The sequence below is a fragment of the Myxocyprinus asiaticus genome, chromosome 9 (genome assembly GCF_019703515.2).
Source record: "Myxocyprinus asiaticus isolate MX2 ecotype Aquarium Trade chromosome 9, UBuf_Myxa_2, whole genome shotgun sequence".
Taxonomy (NCBI): Eukaryota; Metazoa; Chordata; class Actinopteri; order Cypriniformes; family Catostomidae; genus Myxocyprinus; species Myxocyprinus asiaticus.
The window spans coordinates 28,720,675-28,737,259 of NC_059352.1; the positions used below are offsets into that span (position 1 = coordinate 28,720,675).

Genomic DNA, 16,585 nt, shown 5'->3' on the forward strand with positions numbered 1-16,585 from the left:
TTTTTTTTTTTTTTTGGATAGCTTGATAAAAAGTTGTGCTCAGCAGTTCAAAGTATGGTCGATATGCGTTGTTGTCATTTGTGGGGAAATGCTTAAACACTCTGCAGTGCTGAAGTCTTTTAGTATGTTTGTTGACACTTAAATTTAAATAAATTATTAGTCCCATCCAGAATGACTTTGTGATTTTGGTTTAATGTAAATAATTGTTCCAAACGCAAAAGTCATTTGGCGCCATCTACTGGCGCAAAGTGTAATTTTCAGAAATGGTCAATGAACGAATCAATGAATGAATCTGATTTTTTTGGTGAACGGATTCAAAAGACAGGAGTCACTGAAATGTATCAAAATCACCACCATTCACGTCCATCCTCAACCTAAGCATAAACGCCAATCTTTACCACAATGGTAACCTACAAAACTCCAGCCTAACAGACCCTCTTTTTAAATACCAGTTTAACAGAACATTGAACATGAACAAATCTCCTCCTACTCTCATCTTGTTTAAAAATGCATAAAATAACACTTAATTTCAAAATGTGTTTATCCCACCCATCCCCATGCAAAGTATGCTGGGAAATGGAAATCCCCTGCCCAATTTCATCAATGATCCAAAAACTATTAATTTAGTCCAAACTCAAATGGTTTAAGTAAACTTAAATTTTACAAATGTAACTGTATAGAGCTCAATGAAATCAAGTTGTGACAAAATGTTCTAAAATTGTGTTGCTTTAGTTAATTTGAATTAAATAAACTGAACAACCTGAAAAAATCTTCATACACAACGGCCCAAATTAACAGAGGCAACAGAATTCAGACTGAAGAGAATTCATTGAGACTGAGACAGGTGTGATTAGAGGAGCATCATTTAATGCTTCACACAAAATGACAGACAAATCCTCACAAACTGTTATCTAGTCTTCCATTTCCATAATCATATGATTTCACAATTCAGTATCTTATCTAAATGGAGGTCAGCCTAATGGTAAAATACCACAATATCGACTGAGACATCACACAGAATTCACAGCACCACTGAGACTAACGAAATTCAGGCTGTTCAGTGAACATCCTTTTCTGTTAGAAACCATTAAACTGAATCTTATATTAGTATTCTCACTCACACGCAGGAAATGTCACAGTCCTGTCACCTTGTCAGGTTGGGTTTTTGTCTGATGGGACTGTGGCATCATTGCCCCATGTCTGTCTCGTGTTTCGTGTACGTTCTTTGTGTGAGTGCAAGGGTCCGGTTGTTAGTGACCGCCATGCGTGAGTTACCACCGTGCACTCACTGGTGATGTCATGGTCCTGTCATCTTGTCAGGCTGGGTTTTTCTCTGACGAGGACCGTAGCATCATCGTTCCCTGTCTGTTTTGTGTTTCATGTCCGGGGCATGGTGTCTGGATCGGTTTTGGTCTGTGTCAGGTTCCGGACACTCATGATCCATGTTCTGTTTATTTTGTCCCAAACGTGTTGACGTTTTCGCCCTCATGTGTTTCAGGTGCCACTGACACATGGAATCAGCATTTCCATGGGAACCCTGATTGTTTCCATGGGAACGCTGATCATGCCAACTTTCAGCTGGCGAGCAGCACCTGCCCCTTGTTTGTTCATACCTATATTAATCCTCTCGTGTGTCATGTCCTTGGCTGGATTGTTGAATGTAGTAAATGTTGTTCAGCGTTGACTGAATATTTTCCTGTATTGTTGAATGTAGTCTATAATGGTCATTCTATGTTGTCATTATAGAGAGCCATTTGATGTGAAGCAACATACCTCATTCTCTCTGCATAGTTGGTCCTGTCTCGTGTATCTGTTGGTTGCCTGTCTCTGCCCGCATGTCGGGTGTGTGGTTGCCCTCCAGTTTGCTGCATGTCAGCCGATCTTCCATGGAAGATACCTCGTCTCTGCCCACGTGTCGTGTGTGGTTGCCTTTCAGTTTGCTGCGTGTCAGCCGATCTTTCACGGAGGATTCCTCACAGATCTACCTTTTATTATTGTGAATAAATCCTTTGAACTGTTCCTCTGCTCTTGGGTCTGTTTGTCTCGCTCTCGCCGCTCTGACAGGAAGAGATAAAATCTTCTAACGCTCTATAATGAGACTTAATGAACTTAAAGGCCTGAGCGATCAGCCCAGTGGTACCTCCGTTATAGCTGGGTGGCTTAGACCAGCCAGAGCCGCCAATCACTCAGCTTTCCACCATTCTACAGCTTTGTTGGAACTTGGCTATTGACCCATCTTAAGCTGGCAGTGGTAACAAAGCAGCCAGCACAGAGCACAAAAGACACTATCTGGGCTCAGACTCCCGCTAACAACCAGTTATTTACACCATCAGACTGAGACTGGGACTGGCCTCTCTCCAAATTACTGCTGACTAGAAAGGCTCTTTCATGACATGAAACTGAGTTTACATTTCAAAGATGTGAAAAATAAAAATCTGCATAGTAATTGAGAAACATTTCTGTTTTTGTGTGTGCATTTTTACATTTATTACAATTGCAGCATTGTGCTGTCAAATATTTTTTTTATTATGACCATGGCATTGTATAGTTAACAGTTGTCCATGTCAACATACCAAAGAGAGAACTTCAAAACTGAAGACATGTTATATTGTAGCTAAATACTGTATGTTAGCTAACTAGCCCATAGAAAAAGTAACTTGGATTGCAGACTTGCACTATGGTCCTAATAAAGTGCCTGACGTGGTCTTCTGCTGTTATGGCCCATCCACCTCAAGGTTTGAAGTGCATTCTGATATGCTATTCTAATCAACTGTACAGAGCGTTTATCTGAGTTGCCATAGCCTTTCTGTCAGCTCGAACCAGTCTGGCCATTTTCTCTCATAAATGAGGCATTTCCGTCCGCAGAACTGCAGCTCACTGGATGTTTTTTGTTTCCGGCACCATTCTGAGTAAACTCTCGAGACCGTTGAGTGTGAAAATCCCAGGAGATCAGCAGTTACAGAAATACTCAAACCAGCCCGTCTGGCACCAACAATCATGCCACGGTCGAAATCACTGAGATCACGTTTTTTCCCCCATTCTGATGGTTGAACATTAACTGAAGCTCCTGACCCATATCTGCATGCGTTGCACTCCTGCCACACAAATGGCTGATTAGATAATCGTATGAATAATTAGGTGTACAGGTGATCCTAAAGTGCTTAGTGAATGTATATGTACTGTTTGGGTTATGTGAATACACTAAAATGCTCTCTCACCCACAGAAAGGTCAAACATGTTAAGTAATTAGAGGTTTCTCACGTTAGATTTGAATAGATCTCTTCCGTTATGCCACTCTGCTGAGCTTTTAAATGCTCGGTTTAAGCAGCCAGGCCATTGTGTTGAGACCTTATTGAATAGATGTCTTTGGGAGGACTCTGAATAGACACAGGCAAACCACACAGACTGTTTTGCATTTCAAATTGATTTTTTACTGTGTCCTGGCCTACAGCACTGCTGTGCTGAGACAAGATGGTCATAGGGTTCACACAGAAATGATGGGGAGTGGATGGAAAAGCATTGTTTATCCGCAATCCAGTTATAAATATAAAATGGTACCTATTAACAAAACTGACAATCAGCACGGAAAAAGAAAAACCTAAAGCAGACACTAAAACAGGGTTCCCAAACCTTCTGAGCAATCAATTTACATGAATTTTCGATGGATTTTCCAGTCATTCATAATTACTGGATAAGGATTTTTTTAAGAGATTGCACTCACAGAAAGGTATTTTAACTGATGAAATATTTTAGAGCTATGTATAACTACAAACAATAAAACTGATTATAGAAATTTCCATGACTTTCCAAGGTCTGGAAATTGCAATTTTTTTCTCATATTTTTTAGATTTTCCATGACCCTGGGAACATTGCTTATAAAAAAATCCTGAAACTGAAATTTAATCAATAAATAACTAAATAATTAAAATGTTTCTTCAGAAATTGAGAACTATTATAAAGTATATTTCAAACAGTACGAAATAAAGGCAATGTACGTAATCTTGCATTTCAGGACACTCATAAACTAATAAAATGTATAAAACAGTTTGTACAATACATTTACATTATGTAATATTAATCAAAGTTTTCAACTAGGGTTGCAACTAGGCACTACCAGCTGTGCACTTCAATGCACCTCCAATGTTTAACTGTAAATGTTTAAGATTAGAACATGTGTAATGCTTCCAGTATATCAGAATTCATTTAAAATTGTGAGAGTAACGTTAAATATTTTAAAGTCAGAATAGAAAGAGCACTTGATGTCCTATGCAAAATATGTTTAACAAACATACAGGTCACAGACAAAAGGTAATGATTTGCTTTAGAAATCTAGTATTAACAGGATGATGGGTGCAGGGAACAGACCACGTCATTATGTGGTAACAACAGTTCCCATTTCCATCACTGTTTGAGCAGGTGGCAGATATGGTTTTACAAATATTGTCAGAGCATTTATGTTCATCTTTGAACCATTAGAGAGAGCTGACTAGCACAATACATTTACAATGATAGAAAGTGTTTCTACTGATTTTGCTGGCTCATTTCTCTGTTTTTCAAGGTTCATAGCCTGCGCCCATCAAAACAAAATAACTAGAGGCTGATTTTGGATTTTATCCTCACCCACTGGTATCACTCTAGAACAATATCATATTTACACCATGCCACATTAACTTAGGGGGTGAAAAACTTACAACACCAAAAATATCTTCAGCAACTTGGCTTATCTTGCTAGCCAGAGCACCTCCCTCTTGTCCTATACTGTACTTGTCCTATACATACTGTGGTGTAAAGTTACATCCACTATCAAGACCCCTTTGTTTCTTGAAACGCCTGAATGTGCAGTGTTTTTACAAAAACAGAGGTATCACAATTGGCTTACAGTTTTTATACTGTACTGTCTTTTGGCCCACTGTAGTTTTTGACTCAATATTTGATGTAAACATCTCTCAACACCTCATCAAGAGTGACCTTGAGAGACAATGGTGGACACATTGTTTGTCTCAAGCAACACAAGGTAGAAGAGAGGAAGCTAAATTAGGCCAAACTCTAAATATTTTAAAAGCTCTCATCCATTATTGACCAATGGCTGTGCCTTGCCAGGAAGATTAGAAATCAGATCGCTCTCTAGTCTCCTACAAGTTCCTTCAACTCTGTAGAATCAGGAAATTTCTGCAGCATGATGACAATGGGCATATTAGGTTAAACCAACCAAACTAATTTTAAGGGTTTAGATCAAACCTTAAAGGTAACAACTGGACATTTTCATTTTTTAAAGTGTAGGTTTGATTGGAAATAATTGAAACAGACACATTTATTTGAGCTCATCTAACTGTTTAAAGGGATTGTTCACCCAAAAAGGAAAATTTACTCACCCTCATGCCATCCCAGATATGTGACTTTCTTTTCTTTGCTAAACACAAACAAAGATATCTAGAAGACCATCTCAGCTCTGTAGGTCCATACAAAAGTGAATGGTTCCCAGAACTTTGAAGCTCCAAAAATCACATAAAGGCAGCATAAAAGTTATTAATGACTCCAGTGGTTAAATCTATATCTTTAGAAGCAATATGATAGGTGTGGGTGAAAAACAGATCAATATTTCAGTCATTTTTTTACTTTAAATCTCCACTTTCACATTTTCACATCCTTAAAGAGTGGAGATTTATAGTAAAAAATAAAAAATAAAACATTTAAATATTGATTTGTTTCTCACCCAAAATGATTGCATCGCTTCAGAAGAAATATATTAAACCAGTGGAGCCTTATGGATTACTTTTATGCTGTCTTTGTGATTTTTGGAGCTTCAAAGGTCTTGCAGCCATTCACTTGCATTGTATGGACCTACAGAGCTGAGATATTCTTCTAAAAATCCTTGTTTGTGTTCAGCAGAAGAAAGAAAGTCAAACACATCTGAGATGGCATGAGGGTGAGTAAATGATGAGAGAATTTTCATTTTTGGGTAAACTATACATTTAAGACTTCTCAAAGTCTCCATAATTTTTCAAAAATGATCACTCACCCTACCAGTTAAAACAGTGGTTGCATAACAACTATCAAAAACATCATAGCAAAACTGATCACTCCTAATTACAGCTGTACAGGTCACTGACATTGCTGCTAGTCAGTTGTGATAAGTTCATTGCAACACCCCTTTATTTTTATCTCTGTTTTAATAGCTCTCCATTTCTCTGTAGGGACATTAGATTAATAGCTGAACATGAAATTAATGTCGGATCAGATTTTCTGTTGCGTTTGTTCACCCCCGAGGTCAGTGATCAGTTAAATACTGTGCCACACCGTCTCAAAACTGCCCTTATGAAATCCTTAAATATGAGGTCAAGCACTCAGACAGGGCCCATAAACACAGAACAAATCCAATAAGAGAGACAAGCAGCATCCAAACACACAATAAAGGTGATGCTCTATAAACCTGATTTTGGAGCTGGTTGTTTGGGGCATTCTGAGGGGTTTAATGGCAGGAAATTGTTTACGGGAGCAGTTGCATACTCACTGGTTGTGTTTCCAGACATCTGGATGATGCATTTCGACTCTTTATTGATCTCTCGAGAGTTGAAGGGGCGGACTCTCACTGCTACCTTCACTGAGGCTCCTGCCATGGTGCCTCTCTATGTGTGGTGAAAGTACTCCTCTATAAGTCCAGGTCAATGCTCACACCTGTTAAAAGAGAAATGGAGCATTCACAACACTAATTTCAACAAAATAAAACCTCGAACAACATCATTAAAGCTGAAGTGTGTCATTTCCCCAGTAGTGTCACCAAATGGAATTGTTTTCAAAGAAGTTTCTCGAACACTCCACCCTACTGTAAATGCCATTAGCTGTACAGACAGATAGCCCCAACCCAGACTCATGCCATTGGCTATGTTGGGCAGAAGTGCGTTTCCCAAAAGCATCGTTAGCCAACTATGGTTGCAAGTTCCATTGTTACCAACATAGCTCAACGTTTTGGTATTTCCCAAAACTGTAGTTTCAACAAACATTTGCAAACAGCATCGCAAATTTGTGTGGATAGAACTACAGCTCTTTACCTGTGGTTAGAAACATAGTTGCTTGTTAGTTTACTGTGTGGACATCATTTGACTTCGTTGAGGCTTCTATATCTTTTATTCCATATATATGTTTCATTCTATCAAGATGGCATTCTGAAATATCACATAAACGCAAATGCAGCCATTTAAGGGTTTGAAGGCTGTTAAAAAAAAACTCTTTAACATACGTGGCTTATATGTCCATGTTAACGCATAAGTGAAGTTGTTATATGTTTTTGAAGAGTGCACATGTGCGTATGTGCTCAAGTGCATTGGGGGAACCCCAAAGTCTGATGTAAAGGGAAACCTCACTATTGCAGCTAATTTTTCAGGTCACTTTTACACTCGTCACTAGCTAGTTAATTTCTCCAACGATGAATCGTACAATGGTGGTTAAGCAGTGAGTTATGTAGTTGTACAGGAAACTCACCCCAGGGTGGGTTGCTCAAACAAACAAAGCAATGTTTTGAATGCACCAGAGACACAGTGTTTACACCTTTTGGGAACCTACAAATCAACCTACAAATAGCTTACTTATACTTATCTCAACATATTAAGTTTGGAGGGAGTCACATGTTGCCAAGCGAGGATCGGACATGTGAACGGTGAGGTCTGCGCACTTTGCTAGTTTTTATGACATAAACCAGTGAGATTCGATACACTGTTCCATAACTGTTCTAGGAGGACAATATGTCAAATCTTTCAAAATCCTCAGGCTCTGGAGACATTAAAAGACACTTACATGGTCAAGTTGATGCCCCTGAGCAGGCCGTGAGCCAGGGAGTCGATTTAGTTGGAGAAGTGCAGTAAATGCGGCGAGAGATGCTGAACATGTCGGCAATACTGACAAAGGTCGTTGCTGACTTTGAGGATCTTGCTGTGATACGTCGATCGTTCACTGCCATGGAAGTGAAGTTCACTGAGTGGGGATTTTGAGAAACGTATCGATTATCTGGAGTCATCGGAGAGGTAATTATCTGCTAATCCGCTATCTACCAAGGTGGATTTGGAGCGTGTCTGGGAGAAGTTGGAGGACATGGGAGAACCGTAGCTGGTGGAATAACGTCCATTTCGTTGGAATTCCTGAGGGTGAAGAAGGACAGGATATGGTGAAATTCCTGGATGGGCTCTTTCCGAATCTGCTTGACATAGCAGGCCATAAGCTGGAAATCGAGCGAGCTCACAGGGTTCCAACTCAGAGATCCACGGAGGGAGGCAGACCCCGATCAATTCTGGCCAAATGTCTGAGATCATCCGATAAAGATCTTGTGTTACGCAAGGCAAGGAGTAAAGGAAGGATTTCTTGGAAAAATCACAACATTTTCTTGTTCCCAGACTTTGCGAATTCGACAAGAGAAAAATTTGATCGATTCAAGGAATGCAAGAAACTTTTAAAATCAACGGAAGGTCGCTTTGGCACTGATATTCCCGGCCAAATTGAGAATAGATGCTAAGGAGGGCAGTAAAACATTCACATGCCCACAGCAAGTGATGTCCTTCATAAAGTCAATGGAGTGAGTAAGTCATCCTGTGGTACTCACTTTGCAGCCAAATTGGACCGGCTCACTGAACATTCGCTTGGCTCTTTGAGGAAACTGAGTGCTTTTCTTTTGTGCTGTTTCCGCCTAGTGACTGGAGTTTATTTTGTAGAGTGGCACACCTTCAGGACAGTTTTATGGATGAACCTTCATGCTCTTTGTACTTATTCCTCCTATTGGCTGGAGTTTGTTTTGCAGAGTATTTCTTGCAAAGACATTGGAGTGATTAAGTAATTTGCCTGCACTCACATTGCAGCCGAGTGGACCGGCTCACTGGACATTTGCTTGACTGTTTGAAGAATCTGTGCGCTATTTTTGTGCTGGTTCCGCCTAGCGGCTGGAGCTTATTTTGTAGAGCAACACACCTTCAGGACAGTTTTATGGATGAACCTACACACTCTTTGTGTTTATTCCGCCTATTAGCTTGAGTTTTTTTTATAGATTATCTTTTGTGGTCTAAATCTGTCTCACAAAATTTGTATAGAAACACCGGACTTGAGGAATCCAATGGCAAAGTTGTTGAGGAGGCTCTCGTAGGCGTGCATGGACTGTTTGAGTTTGGAGGGATGGACGCCACTTGGTGCTGTCGTGCGCAGGGTTAATGTGCACGTTTTACTTTTTTCTGTTTGTTTTGTTCTAGGGGAAGTTTGGGTTTTGATGGTCGCACCAATGTTGGAAAGTGGTCTTTATAATCTTGTTTTTGACACACTATCTATTTTTTCTTATATGTCAAAATGTCAAATGTTAATATGAGTGGATTGTCTCTCTCCATGTGGAATGTGAATGGGTTGGTGCATCCCATAAAAAGAAGGAAGGTTATTTCTCTTCTTAGCGTAAGAAATATGATATAGTGTTTCTTCAAGAAACGCACCTTTCTCCGCAGGAAGCTGAAAATTTTGGAAAGATATGGGGTGGGCATTTTTTTTATAGTGCTGGCTCGAGTAAGAGCAGGGAGTCATTATGCTGATAAGTAAACTTCTACAATTCAAATATCTCAAACAGTGTAAAGAAATTAGGAAGAGTCATTATTGTTTTAGCTGAAATTCAGGGACAAAGTCTTATTCTGGCTAATATTTATGCACCTAACGTTGATGATCAGGGCTTTTTTATAGATCTTAAGGGAAGTTGTAAGCCACTGGCACCCCTCATGATATAATATTGGGAGGAGACTTTAATCTTTTGATGGACTCAGTCCTTGACCATAGCGAAGCAAAAGCGTGCAGGACCCCTAGAGCAACATTGACACTTCACAGGATGTGTAAAAATCTTGGTCTTACAGATATTTGGAAACTTTTAAACCCATCTGGTAGGGACTATACATTTTTTTCATCAGTCCATAAGATTTACTCTAGAATAGATTTTTTTTTTTTATATATCTAAGTCCCTCATTTCATCTGTTGTTGATTGCTCAATTGGAAACATTTTAGTCTCAGATCATGCCCTGGTGTGTTTAGAGGTGTTGGCACATACGGAGAAAAAGAAATCATATAGTTGGCGCTTTAATGTATCCCTTTTACAAATTCCTGAATTCCAACAAATGCTAAAGACTGAAATCAGTGTCTTTATGGAGACCAAATGGTCCTCAGTATCCTCTGTGGGTGTGGCCTGGGAGGCACTTAAGGCAGTTCTTAGGGGTTGGATCATACAGTATGCCACATTCATCAAAAAATCCAAAGCACAAGAACACGTGGAATTGGAAGGGAATGTTAAAAGTGCTGAGGCAGAGCTGAAGCACCGAATGTCGTCTAATGGCCTCAGGGAATTGACCCGACTGAAATACAGATATAATTCTATTTTGTTGCGGAAGGTGGAGTTTTGGCTATTCAGGGCAAAGACAGTCATACTTTGAGTTGGGGGACAAAGCAGGGAAGCTTCTGGCTAGAAATATAAAACAGAGAGAGTCTTTTTCTACCATTCCCTCAGTGAAATCTGCTGGTGGTGAAATATTTACCTCATCCATTGATATTAATAATGCTTTTAAAGAATTCTATCTTGATCTCTATAGTTCTACATCTTCGTCTACTGATGAGGATATTAGAAACTTTGTGAAACCATTAGAACTTCCTAAACTGTCGACTGAGCAAAGGAATTCTCTTGATTCTGAGATAACCTTGGAGGAGCTTGGTGAAGTAATTAAGGTACTGCCTACAGGCAAGGCTCTGGGCCCAGATGGCTTTGCCGCTGAGTTTTTTAGATCTTATATTACAGAACTGACTCCACTCTTGCTAGAATTTTATACGGAATCATTAAAGAATGGAAAGCTTCCATCAACCATGACGCAAGCCAAGATCAGTCTGATTCTTAAAAAGGACAAAGATCCAAGCGAGTGTAAGAGTTACCGTCCAATTTCCCTGATCCAGCTAGAGGTTAAAATATTGTAAACATTTTGGCTAACAGATTAAGTAAAGTTATGACATCTCTTATACATATAGATCAGGTGGTTTTTATTCAGGGCCGTAACTCTTCTGATAACATTAGGTGTTTCATTAATGTCATGTGGGCAGTGGCGAACGATCAGATTCCAGTCGCTGCCATCTCAATTGACGCCGAAAAGGCATTTGAATTGGTAGAATGGGATTATCTTTTTAAGATTCTGGAAATGTACTTGTTCGGGAATACTTTTATTGGGTGGATTAATTTACTTTATAGAAACCCGGTAGTGGCGGTTCAAACGAATGGATTAATTTCATATTATTTTACTCTGGATAGGGGCACCCGGCAGGGTTGCCCTCTTTCCCCCTTATTGTTCTGTCTTGCCCTGGATGGAACCATTAGCAGCCGCGATAAGAAAGGAGGATGATTTTCCAGGGGTGGCGGCAGGAGGTGTGGCGTTTAAGCTTTTGCTTTACGCAGATGATATTTTATTATTTGTCTCTGACCCTACTAGATCTATGACTTGCCTCAAAAGAATCATTAATTCCTTTTCTAAATTCTCAGGATACAGAGTGAATTGGTCTAAATCTGAAGCTTTGGCTCCTTCTGGTGGCCCAAACAGGGCATTAATATTTGGGTATTTTATTCCCAGCAAATTTGTGTGATTTAGTTAGAGTTAATTTTGACCCTTTAATAAAAAGTTTTTTGAGCGATGTGGGCAGGTGGGCTTCATTACTTTTATCTATGATTGGGAAGGTTAATGTTATTAAAATGAATTGTATTCCAAAATTCAACTACCTGTGACAATCTCTCCTTATAGATGTCCCCCTCTCTTATTTCAAGCAATTTGATAGCATAGCGAAGTCCTTCATTTGGAATGGTAAATGTCCCAGATTACATTTCAGTAAATTACATAGGTCGATTGACAAAGGTGGGCTAGGCCTACCCAAGATTTTGTTTTACTATTGTGCATTCGGTCTCAGACATTTGGCTCATTGGTCACTCCCACCTGAGAGAGCCCCTCCCTGGTTTTGTATTGAATAGGATGTTCTTGCCCCTATTTCGCCATTACAAAGCCTTTCTATCAAACTAACTGGAGAAGCATTTGCACTTGGTATGGACAAAAGTGTCCAGATTGTTTAATTCGAACATTTATTTAAATGTTGCCTCGAGCACAATGCTGAACCCAAAATTATGTATTATTAAGTCCCCTTTCTGCTGGACAGAGTGGATTGTGAGGGATGACCTATGTGAGAGTGGAGTGTTGAGATCTTTTGAAAATATGGTTCAATATTTTGATACTCTGGGAGTGATGATTACTGCTTTTGGAAAAGGTCATGAGGCAGCAGTGTATTACTCCCTGCTAATTCAGTGTCTATGGGATGAAGCTTTGGCTTCTCTCAAGAGATTATGGGAGAAAGATTTAAACTTGGTATTGGAGGAGAGTGTGGGCTAGTATTCTAAAAAAAAATCAAGTCTACATCTAGAGATGCAAAGGGGTGCCTTATGCAATTTAAGATTTTACATTGATTCTATTGGACCCCCTCTAGATTGTATAGGCTTGGTCTTAAAGACACACCCACCTGCTGGCGATGCCAATCAGAAGATGGGGACACAACCCATGTTTTTTGGTGGTGTGTTTAGATTCAAGAATTTTGGTTGAGGGTTCAGAGTTTTATGTGTGACATATTGGGCACTCAAATTTCATTTTGCCCCAGACTCTGTATTTTAGACGATGGGGCGGTCATTAATATAGGGGATAAGTACATAAAGAAGTGGGTCCTGGCCAGTGTTTTGATCGGCAGACGGGTTATTCTCAGGGGATGGAAATCGGCTGGAGTGCCCTCATTTCGAGAGTGGTGCATGGAGATGGTCAGGGTAGCGGCATTTGAGGAGATGACGTATAGAAGGCTGGGCAGTCTGGGGTTATTTGATAGGAAATTGGGCAGATATTTGGCTTTTTTGGAAGGCTCTCGGGGAGGGGTAGTGGAGAGGGATCTGTGCAATTTTATTGTTTTTTTAAAAGTATATTTGTGTGCGTGTTTGCGTGCGTTTTGTGTTTTTTTATGTTTCTAAATATTTATGACCACTGAAGTGTGTTTTTGTGTCGGGTGAGGGGGGAGGTTATGTTCAGGGGGAAGGGTTTAATTTGATATAATTTGATTCTGCATTTTCTGTTATGTTTATTTAATTTGTTGAATGGAATCAATAAAAATTGTTAATAATAAAAACATTAAGTTGGGATAGTAAAAAGTAACCCTGGAAAAATTACACACTTTAGCTTTAAATATACTAATTGATTTTTAAAAGAACATACATTTTGTTCAATGCAAAAAACAAAACAAAACAAAACAATAGGAGATACAATAAATGTACAGCAAATCTAACTGAATGCATATTAGTTAAAGGGGTCATGACATGAGGAATAACATTTTCCTTGATCTTTTGACATATAAGAGGTCATTGTACTATAAAAATATACTGAAAGTTTCAGAACTGAAAACTTCCTCCTTAATAGAAAAATAGCATTTATTTAAGCTGCAAAAATTGCTCGTTTGGAATTTGTGGAACTTGTGACATCACAAGGACCAAATGCATCTGCATATGCAATGCCTACTTTTCTGTCATTGCACCCTTGGACCCGCCCACTGATGCTCAGTCAGTCACACAGGTGAATAAGTGAGATGGACCTGTCATGAGAGATTCATCCAAAGTGGACTTACACAGGACACCTTCATGTGCCTTCCTGTCTGGATTTAAATGTTTTTCTACATAAACTTGAACTAGACGAATGGCTTTGACCATTATCATACATCTCGGGCCGCTTTTAAAAGACGCGATGTCAAGTTATAACTCATATAAAATAGAAACCTCCATTGTGTTTCATTCAGCTGCACTGTTATGCTGTTGTGCTGTTTTGAAGGCACCCTGGACCGTTTTTGCACCCATCTGTGCTATTTTTATTTGTTGGCCTTTTGTAAACATGGACATCTTTGATCGTATTGGTGCCTTTCCGCACAACACTGGCGATGTGCACCATGTTTTAAGAGTGCACAGGCACAACTTTTAAAAAGCGTCTCATTCTGATGCTGCCACTGGATGGGTGAAACATGCAGTCTTGTGTGTAAACAACCACGGAAGATGTGAGATGTGAAGAGCAGCAACTTAGCTCTGGCCTGTTGAAGCACCCAACATCATGGATTGTTTTACAGTCACAATATGATTCAAGATTTGCAAAGGAATTGTTGTTGAAGGATGGGGCAGTTAAAACACTAGTGGACTGCAAATCCGTAAGTAAACAATTTTATCATGAATATTTCAAATGTCATGACTGTTTAATATTTTATGGAGCTGCTTGAACAGTTGAACAGTGAACAGTTTAATATATTCAGATGAAATGTGTTGGGTGTATGTTATGTGCTTACCCTGAAATGTAGTGTGGAGTTTATTCATTTTCTTCGGATTGCATTTCAAATATAGCTGTATTGGAAGGGCTGCACGATGTTAAGCTATCAGAACAGCGTGCATTTACATTAAAGTCTTAAAGGGCCAGACAGCTTAAAACCGAGTCTTTCAGACAGAGGGCCAGAGACAGGGTGGAAAATTATTATATATGAATAAATTATAAACATTTTTGTGCAAAAAAAAAAAAAAAAAGAAAAATGAAAAAAAAAAAAATACTATACTAAAATTATAATTTGACCTCAGGGCAGATAATAAAATAATAAGAGTATGTCATGATCGCTTTAAGATTTATTTATGGATTAATTGGATTTGCATGCATGTACAGCACTTGTTCCTTTTAAAAATAAAGAAAGGATATTACCCCTTTTGTAGTTCCATTATTATATATCAGCATAGAAATACTGATTTAGGCTTTCTCCATCACAAATTAAATTACATTTTCGAGAGGCTGTTAAACTGCCCATCACCATAGCAACCTATGCGAATAATTTTTGTTGTATCTATAAAGAAATTTCATGAGGGGTTAGCATATGAAAACATATTACATCTAAAGCAAATAAGGTAAGCATGAATTAATAGCAATTGAGCGGTGGCGACTTAAGATAAGGTTAAACAATAACAAATATGTTCTGCATAGTACAAGCAATATTTTAATGTTCAGGCAAAACAGGAAGGTTGGGCTTATATGACTTCACCATAAAAAAGATCATGCATTGTCAGCTACAGATAGAGAGAGATACTGGGCCCGACAGCAACAAAAGAAGTGCATGGCTGGCTAAATGTCAGTATGCTTCCTAGGATTACAATGACTGAGTAACAGAGCTGGCTGCCACAAACCCAGAGTCCAGCTCAGCCTCTATGTCAGACAAAAATGGAGGTACAATAAATGTGTCAGGGAAGATTTATGGGCTATAAGCCTCAATCTTCAACGAGTTCCAGTGTTGTGTATCAAAGCATGGTTGTTTGCTTGACTAAAAAATATAGTGATCACATATGAGCTAAATTCTGTCATTTTCGTTTAGACTGACATCATGCTGAGTCACATTCTGGTGTGTCAGGGTGAGTTCAGTGTCATAAAGGAGTCTCTTTATTCTAGTCTAGTTAGAATCCATGACATGAACCTCAAGACAGCATGACAGTTATAACACAGTTTCAGTTTCAGTCAAAAAGCTGCATTGTTCTTGTATTAACAAGTTGGTTCTATGTACAGTACTGTGCAAACGTTTTAGGCACTTGTGGAAAATGTTGCATAGTGAGGATGTCTTCAAAGGTAATGAAATAATTAGTTTTCATTTATCACTTAATGTCATATCCAGTAAACATAAAAAAGCTAAATCAATATTCGGTGTGACCACCTTTCCCTTTAAAACAGCACCAATTCTCTTAGGTACACCTGGACACAGTTTGTCTTGGTTGTTGGCAGATAGGATGTTCCAAGCTTCTTGGAGAATTCGCCACAGTTCTTCTATCTGTTGAGGCTGTCTCAATTGCTTCTGTCTCTATATGAAATCTCAGACAGACACAATGTTCAGTGGGGGGCTTTGTGGGGGCCATGACATCTGTTGCAGGGCTCCCTGTTCTTCTATTCTAATCTTTTCTATTTGCAAAAGTAATGTTTGGGAGTCTAACATTTATATTTCCTATTGACACACTAAAGCTGAAGTTATAAATAACCATCTTAAGACAATTGCTTTTGTGAAACATCTTATGTGCCTAAGAATTTTGCACAGTAGTGTATATACTGTATACTGCAAATGGTGTATTATGCTATAATTTCCCCCCTGAGGTGTTATAGGAAAGTAATTAAGCAGGAACAGAATAAACAAAAATATGTATTAACAATAAAAAATAATGGTGACCTGCAGTTAATTTACCTTTAAATTTAAATCTATAAATTACCTTATAATTTCTCTGTTTATGTCCATTCCAAATAATTTGTGATTGACCTTGACTTTATTTTGAGGAATTGGCCACAAAGGAAAAGGTCAAAAAGTCAAAAAGACATCCCTTAAAACAAGAACAGTCACTCAAAATACAAACGTCATATATTTTGTAAAGAATTGCTGTCACAATTAAGATTGGACTTCCGTTCCACTTCATGCACTCAAATGTACATTACAGATCTTCATTACAGATAAGCAGAAAGATGTTTCCAATTTT

General features: G+C 38.8%; 1 protein-coding gene across 11 annotated transcripts in view; it reads right to left on the reverse strand.

Moving 5' to 3' along the window:
- Window positions 1-16,585, reverse strand: part of LOC127445723 (kinesin-like protein KIF1A) — a 113,731-nt gene that overhangs the window by 96,266 nt on the left and 880 nt on the right. For all 11 annotated transcript variants that reach the window (XM_051705976.1, XM_051705975.1, XM_051705970.1 and 8 more), the window contains exon 2: window positions 6,512-6,675. In XM_051705976.1, the coding sequence (XP_051561936.1) occupies window positions 6,512-6,617 (106 nt within the window). In that variant the 5' untranslated portion in view covers window positions 6,618-6,675. The remainder of the gene's footprint in view (window positions 1-6,511; window positions 6,676-16,585) is intronic.